The sequence below is a fragment of the Populus nigra genome, chromosome 19, assembly GCF_951802175.1.
Source record: "Populus nigra chromosome 19, ddPopNigr1.1, whole genome shotgun sequence".
Classification (NCBI taxonomy): Eukaryota; Viridiplantae; Streptophyta; class Magnoliopsida; order Malpighiales; family Salicaceae; genus Populus; species Populus nigra.
This window is the reverse complement of record NC_084870.1, coordinates 9,863,957-9,872,337: the sequence shown is the minus strand read 5'-3', so window position 1 is coordinate 9,872,337 and position 8,381 is coordinate 9,863,957. Positions and strand designations below refer to the sequence as shown.

The 8,381-nt window shown below is 33.3% G+C and overlaps 3 protein-coding genes across 3 annotated transcripts; all 3 read left to right on the top strand.

Annotated features, from left to right (window-relative positions):
- LOC133679452 (probable carboxylesterase 7) lies at positions 1-1,347 on the top strand. Its single transcript, XM_062102055.1, has one exon. It carries the CDS (start codon positions 54-56, stop codon positions 1,143-1,145), a length of 1,092 nt encoding a protein of 363 aa, XP_061958039.1. The 5' UTR covers positions 1-53; the 3' UTR covers positions 1,146-1,347.
- Positions 1,348-5,281: 3,934 nt separating this feature from the next.
- On the top strand, positions 5,282-6,095 carry LOC133679322 (uncharacterized). The gene has a single exon (XM_062101873.1). It carries the CDS (start codon positions 5,531-5,533, stop codon positions 5,906-5,908), a length of 378 nt encoding a protein of 125 aa, XP_061957857.1. The 5' UTR covers positions 5,282-5,530; the 3' UTR covers positions 5,909-6,095.
- An 854-nt stretch (positions 6,096-6,949) lies between these two features.
- Positions 6,950-8,150, top strand: LOC133680120 (2-hydroxyisoflavanone dehydratase-like). Its single transcript, XM_062102942.1, has one exon. It carries the CDS (start codon positions 7,139-7,141, stop codon positions 8,063-8,065), a length of 927 nt encoding a protein of 308 aa, XP_061958926.1. The 5' UTR covers positions 6,950-7,138; the 3' UTR covers positions 8,066-8,150.
- Positions 8,151-8,381: the final 231 nt, after the last annotated feature.

The following is an 8,381-nucleotide window of genomic DNA, read 5'->3' as shown; positions in this document are numbered from 1 at the left end:
TATAAAAGCGCAATAATTGAGGACTCCCACTCTCATGCAATTCCTCACCAATCATGTGCATCTCCTTATCACTCTGCCCTTCTTTAACAAGCGGTTCTCAGCCTTTTACTTATCACCATAGTACTCTCCTATCGTCTAGATCCACAACCAGCAAGAACTACCCTTTTTTGATTCGTTCCCGTCTTTCCATGGATTCAACCATACCTGAAGTTGCCTACGATTACTCTCCCTTCCTTCGCATTTACAAAGATGGCTACATAGAGAGACTCAGGGGCACCGACATCGTCCCTTCTGGATTAGACCCCAAAACAAACGTCCTGTCTAAAGATGCAGTCTACTCACCGGAGTTAAATCTCTCTTCTAGACTTTACCGACCACATAACACCAACCCTGATAAAAAACTCCCAGTCCTAGTTTACTATCATGGCGGTGGCTTTTGCATTGAAACCCCCTTCAATTTTCGTTACCATGATCACCTTAACAATCTAGTTGCGGTGTCTAACGTTATAGCAATCTCTGTTGATTATAGATTGGCACCGGAGCACCCTCTTCCTATTGCATATGACGATTCATGGACAGCTCTTAAATGGGTTGCCTCTCATGTTAATGGAGATGGCCCTGAGGAGTGGCTAAACTCTCATGCTGATTTCGGTCAGGTTTTTCTTGCTGGAGATAGTGCTGGTGCTAACCTAGCACACCAACTTGCTATGAGGTATGGTCAAGAAAATCTGTCAGGTATTGACCTCACAGGTGTTATCTTAGTACATCCATATTTCTGGGGCAAAGAACCTATCGGTCCAGAGGGCGAGAATTTGGAAACAAAATCAATGATCGATGCTATATGGCATTTTGTATGCCCTACATCAAGTGGGTTGGATGACCCTTTGATTAATCCACTTGTTGATCCAAGATTGGATAGCCTGGGGTGCGACAGGCTGCTTGTTATTATTGGCGGGAAGGATTTCTTGAGGGAAAGAGGATGGCACTATTATGAGAGGTTAAGCAAGGGTGGGTGGGAAGGTGTGGTGGAGATTATGGACGGCAAAGATGATGAACATGTGTTTCATTTGAACGATCCCACCTGCGAGAATGCTGTGGCTTTGCTTAAGAGAATCGCTTCTTTCATCAACAAAGACAAGGCCTGATTTTATCATGTTGCTTGGTTTCTGGCTCAGGTTTTTTCCTTTATTTGTCCATGGAATAATATGAGTTCATTGTACAGTAGCTCTATGTATTGCTACACGGGTATGTCGTCATAAATCAGCTCGTGGCCAACTCTTTCAGAAACATGTAGTAACACATCCGGAAAAATAGAAGAAGATGATTTTAGAACGATCATAAAAGAAATCTGAGCATTATTAGCCTTTATTAGAAAATGCCATCATTTGAGTTGTTGATGATATAAATTTGGAAATGATGGTCTAATAATAAAAAAATTTAATGATGCACGAGTTTTTTTTCTTGTTTGAAGGGGTTGGTTTTTTTTACTTTATTTTTTTATTCAATATTAACAGGTTTTCTACAGGTTTTTTTTATATATAAAGTACTGTCGTAAACTCGTAATAGTATTGAGGCATAGAATTAATAAAATTGTGTATTTTTAGAGTCTCATTGTAATGGTGTTCTTAGTTTTTGTGAATTTTTACCTGTAATAAACTTTGTTATTTTTTTTCATTATTTGTTTAAGATTTTTTAGTTAAATTATTTTTTTCTATTTTTTTTTATTTTCTAGTTTTTTTTGTTTTATTTAAGGAGTTAAACCTCTTTTAAAAGCAAAAAGAAATATACAATGATAAAATTATAAATTTGAGTTTTTTTATATATTTCTTTTAAAGATTTTGCATGTTAATTCTGAATGCATTAGCTCATCAATTGGCATCCCTTACCCATAGAAAAAAAAATACATGTATTCTTGTCGAGAATGTAAGTATTCTCATCAAGGATAGAAATATAGAATTGGGATATAAAGATTTTGAAAGGCCGAGCTGGCTCTTGCCACTTTTAATAATTATACTTTAAACTAAAAAAAAATAGATGTCACATCATCTTTTTTTAACATTGAAAGGTACTTTTTTGTCTGCCTCTTTTTCACTTTCATTTTAGATTTTTTTTTTAATTTTATTCTTTATTTTTTTTTAACTTTTCACCCAGTCTAGGCTGATCCACGTGGCAAAATTGTGCTAAGAAGTTCCTGTGGTGTTTGCAGTTGTTTAATGACATTTTATTTCGGTGTTTTACAAATTATTTTTAAAACTTTTAAATATTTTTATTTTTAAAAAGAATTAATTTTTTTTTAATTTTTTAAATATTTTGATGGAATAATATCAAAAATAATTTTTAAAATATAAAAAAATAAAATTTTAATATATTTTTAAATAAAAATATTTTAAAAATATTTCCAATCATATTTCTAAACAAAAAGAAATTTATGATGGGGTATAGGTTCTCGAGAAGGCGGGGCCATGTCGTCCTCTCCATGCTCATATCTTTGTCGAGAGGAAAAAGATCCTCACATCCTTCCCATAAAATTTGATTTTATTTGATATCAATGATGTATGGAGAATTTTGCAATAACAATATAAGGATATCTATATAGTTTATTCCGATTTTTAAAGTTGAGATAAAATTTATTATCTTTATGCCAATGATCTCGAGGGTAATAATGCTCAAACTCTCAAGACTCGCATGTTGATTCCAAATTTATACTTCGAGTTTAGCATCATCTTTCGAATAAAAAAACAAACTAGGTAATTAACTTGTGCATATAATATTTTTTAAAAATATAAAAAATATGTATGCATTGCTTATGTATTTTCTATATACAAGTAAAATCAAAACTTATATATGAGAATTATTTTGTTTTAAATATCAAGACGATAATATCTTTGATTGATTTGGGTTAATTTTAGTTATCCAGTTAAATTCACAACTCAAGTTATGGACCTAGCTAAACTTAATAATATTACTTTTATAAATTATTATTTTTAATTATATGATAATAAAAAAATATTTATTATCAAGCCAGACGCACATACCTGTGTAGCCCAGCACGTCTAGTCCTCTAAAAAGAGTTGATAAGTGTTGATTTTCTAGGTCAGATCCAAGTGTTTAACCTTAATTAAAAATCCAAAACATGATTATATTCGAAAGCTTAGTCTCACGCCTTGTGTTTTTTTTTCCAGACACTTCTTTTTTCTTTTCATTTGTTTTTCTTAATTTAGTAGACAACATCAAAAATCAAAAACACAAAATTTGTTGTTGCTTATTGTAATGTTTTTAGGTAACCCTCGGTGATCGAAAAATCAAGATGCGAGTTTTTTTATTAAGAAAAACATATTTTCAAGTCATTTTTACATGAAAAATCATAAAAATTACCATAAAACCTCAATAAATTACTTATCAATTCAAAAACACCTTAAAATCACTTAATAAAATGAAAATCTATCGAATAAAAAATATATAAATGGATCACACTCTATTTTTTCAAGCATGTTTATATATATATATATATATATATATATAAAACATCACCTGAACTCATCTAGTTAAATGAAATAAATTAATATTAAAATTGATCATTTTTGTTGCTTGATTGTATTCAATCGACACTTTTTATCTCATCTATCTGTGTCTTGGTGATATTTTCTTTTACTTGAAATCCAAAGACTAAATAAATAAATAAAATATGCTTTCTGACCAAAACAAAACCTCTAAAACTTTCTGATTTTCCATACATTTTCTTCTTAATTTATATTGTGATTCTTCATCTTTTAATTTCGTGTTTCAACTATTATTTAAGCCTTTCATCATTTTTTAATCCAGCAGTTTTTTTTTTTTTAAATTTCTCATGAGATCTCATTTATGATGTTTTGTAATGCCCATTTATGGTATTTTCAATAACTTGAAATGGAGAATTCGGTTGCTTGTGCGGTTGAAGGCGCTTAAATTTCAATTTTAACACACCATTGTTAAAAAAAACCAACAGCCGTTAAATCTTGTACTATATTATAACTATGGTAACAAACCAACAGCCGTTCTCTCCCGCGTCTTGCCTTCCTCCGCCCTCTCTACTACTCTAGAGATCTCTCCTCTTTCAGTCTAAAGAAGGACGCCGGCCAGACGTCACCCTCATTACTCATTGTCACTGGTCATCCATCAGCCCGCCACGATGTATTATTTTCTTTATCAGCTGGAAAATCAAAAGGGATGGAAAGAGCGAATGATCGGAGGGTGCGCGTGTTGTTGGAAAACAAAGAAGGAAAGAACACTTCTCTTTTTTTTTTTTTAATAAAAAAAGACCAATGAATCTGCTAGATAGACAAAGGGCACTTGTTCTTTGTTTGTTTGAAGCATGGTGAGTTTACATGTAAAATTTTATGGTGTTCGTCTAATAATCACTCACGTCCTTTTAATTATTTTCCTGATATATTTTTTTTAAATAAATTATTGCAAGCACTTAGAAAATAAAATTTATAACCTACTAAAATTGAAAATAATATATTCAGTTAATATTTCTCTTTTCCACTTGTAATCATCTTTAAAAAAATAATTCAAAAAAATAATTAATTTGATATTATTAATTACTTGTCGAGTATCATAACATTTTTCGGTAACAAATATTAATTAATCATTTTGTTTTAGTTTGAGTGTTTTGAGTTTTAAAATAGCTATTCATGGTAATATTTCTCTTTTTTCTTCCTTTATCCGTAATAATTGTATATACAAACAAGATTTTTATTGTATATTTTTCTAATACTCTCAACGTGACATGTAAACTCATTTTAATTTCTATATTCAGAAAACAATGATTGACATGTACAGTTATCCAGTTCAATAAAATTCCTATCCCTGATAAAAAAAAAATAAAAAAAATTGACTGTTGCTTGCACATACAAATGTCAACGGTGGGGATTATGTGGCGTTGCTTTTTAAATCTAAATTATATGTTCAAAACCCGAAACAGCTGGGTTTCTAGTACGAATTCAGTGAGTTCGTATATTCAAACCCGGACCAAGAATTTTCAAGCCCAAAGCCGAAAACCCACATGCTCACCGAAACACGCACGTATATATAACAGATGGCACCGGATCAGTTGTATATAAAAAAATAGAGAAGAAGAATTAATTTATCTATTAAATTCAATACAATGTTAAATAACAATAAAAAATTAAATCCAAATATTTGCATGTCGGAATAAAAATCTTGTACGCGATCATGGATGTATGAATTCTTTTCTCTCTCCTTTTTCCCTTAAGAAACAGCTATTGGAGTATACTGAGTTTATAGAAACATTAGTTTCAAACATAAATTTATGACTGAATAAATGGCATTGATTAAAATAAACTCGCCTCCACAAAACTCAAATAGATTTGAACAAAACAGAAATGACAACGTTTTGATCATTAACCGTTGAGCAATATCCCCTTCCACTGTATAAATTACCAAACCATTTCCATCCCAACATATATACCACTCTCCTAATCATAACTAGACAATCAAATTAGAAAATTGACCACACAAGGTTCTAGCCATGGCAAAGCTCAACATCTTTAATGTCGTTCTTGCATTGTTGATAGTTGTCGCACCAATGGTTCTAGCTGAAGTGGGGCTGAGTCCTTCGGCTGAACCAGGGCTTTACAGCTATGTCGAGCAATGTGTAGCCGTAACAGGAGCGAGATGTGGGGAGGAGATTCTATATGGCTCCTTTATGGGAAAGCCCGTTGCTCTTGAATGCTGTCAAAAACTCTTGCTGATGGGGAAGGCATGTGATGATGCATTGATGAGGGTTGTAATTCTCGAATTTCCAGAATACAATGGACACGAAGAAGAAGCTCTGGCAGGGAGCAATAAACTCTGGGAAGAGTGTACTCTAGCCGTGCAAGCTGCCTCATCTTCCCCTTCTAACTAATACAATACACACACACACGTATAGGCTTGAAGGGTTAGGTATTTCATTTATGTGCTTCAAATCCAATTCAACTTGAAGAATTACAACATGGTACAAAGGAAAATGAACACATCACTACTGCCCAGTTAGAACGCCTGTCTTTTTTTTTCTCCTCTCTTTTTGCAAAACAGATGATGTTACTGGCTTGTTTGTATTGGTTATTTCGTTTTGTTGGTGAGTCAAGTTTCCCTTCGATCAATATAATTTTAACAATAATATTTATTAGAATAATTTAAGATTTTATTGTCTCAACAAACATGTCCCTGCTTTTTTTAATTTATTTGGCATATAAAATCAACTACGTACAATAACATCTAATGATTTAAATTTAAAAAATATTTAAGAATATAATAGCTATTAATTTTTTCAAAAAAATATATTAAAAAAAAACCTTGATTTCATATCTACAAGATATTGCCTGTCTTTATCAAATCCAGTTAAATAATTTACTGTTGACTATCATTAATAATCGTGCGAGCCACTGGCTGTTGGTGACCGCCTTCTTGATATATTATTCGTTTCCCTGGAGATAGAGTTAAATATAATATAACTCCATTTTTGTATTTTAAAGAAACTAAGACGTTATTTTTTTCTGTTTTCTAGAATTATATAATTAATTCTTGTAGTCTTTAATTTTATTGTGATTTTAGATTTAACAGCTATTTTCAAATGTATTTTTTACTTAAAGATTATTAAAATTATTTTTTTAGATTTTTTTATTTTTAATAAAAATATCAATTTGATGTTTTTTTTTAAATACATAAAAAATTAAAGTGATTATACTCTTAAACAGTCAATTAAAAAAAAATTAAAGATAGTATATAAGATTGGAAGTTTTTAATAGAAAAGAAAAGTATTTTTGGAATAAAAACTCCTAAAATGAGAATGTTTAACCCTAATCAAATGGCTATTAATTTTCTATATTATATTTTAGACAGTTAAAGGATTATTAAATGGTTTCTGATCATGCAATTATTTCTTTGGAAGAATGGCTGGTGCTTGTAAGCAAAGCAATTTTATGTTTTTTTGGCAGATGGGTTGGTGTTCAATGCCTCTCTTGATTGGCTCAGTCCTTTTATTAAGGATGAGGCACCCTCTTTATGCACATCAATTCAGATTTATCCTTCTCGCTCCCAAGTAACCTTTCTTAAGTAAATCCTTTTTCTTTCCTTCTTTCTTTCGTTCTTATCAATGGCATCATCCCCAAATAATGAAATCGCCCTCAAATTCAGGTTCTTTCAGGTCTACAAAGACGGCCGTGTTGAATTATTCTATCCACACAACAAAAAGATCCCACCGTCTGATGATCCAGTCACTGGAGTCCAGTCCAAAGATGTAGTTATCTCATCTGAACCTCAAGTCTCTGCCCGTATTTTCTTGCCAAAACTCAAAGACCCCAACCAAAAACTCCCCCTCTTACTATACATCCACGGAGGTGGATTCTCAATGAAATCTGCCTCTTCTCCTGCCTACCACAAGTTGTGCAACCAAGTTGCTGGTGAGGCTGACTTTATAGTTGTCTCTGTGGAATATGGTCTCTTTCCTACCCGACCCATACCCGCATGCTACGAGGATTCGTGGGCTGTGCTCCAGTGGGTGGCATCACATGTTAACGGGAATGGACATGACCCATGGCTGAATGATCATGCTGATCTTGGGAAAGTTTTTATTGGGGGAGATAGTGCTGGAGGTAACATATCACATACTTTGGCTTTTCGGGTCGGGTCAATAGGGTTGCCCCGAGGGGTGAAGGTTGTGGGGGTGGTTATGGTGCATCCCTTCTTTGGGGGTACCAAGGATGATGAAATGTGGTTGTACATGTGCCCCACTAATAGTGGGCTGAATGATCCTAGGATGAATCCGGGTGTAGAGGATCTTGCTAGGCTCGGGTGCGAGAGGATGTTGGTCTTTGTAGCTGAGAAAGACTATTTGACTGTTGCAGCTAAGAATTATTATGAGAAGTTGAGGAGGAGTGGATGGAAGGGAACTGTTGAACTTGTCGAGAATGAAAAGGAAGACCACTGCTTCCATTTGCTTGATCTCGATGGTGACAAGGCTCGGGAAATGAGGCATAAGTTTGTCTCGTTTCTCAAACAAGACCAGTTCAATCTTTTGTAAAAATTTGTTGTCTATTGTCCTGTAATGGAAGTTTGTATCCTCTTTTCATTTAATAATTTAATGCAAGACGCTTAATTGCAGTTTATATGATTGATCTTGATGTGCAGAGAGCCTTCCAAGTGGTTGGTTATTTTATGGTTCACCGCGTGTAGTAGCCGAGGGGGGTTGGGATTCAATTATAAAGGTGCCCAGCTCAGAACAGCACGAAAACAGGGCATGAAAGTCCTGGTTTTCTAAGGGTCTGGATGACCCAATCCACCAGAAAAAAACGACCCGAAACAACGAGTCGGCCCATGCTTACAAACGAAACAGTAAA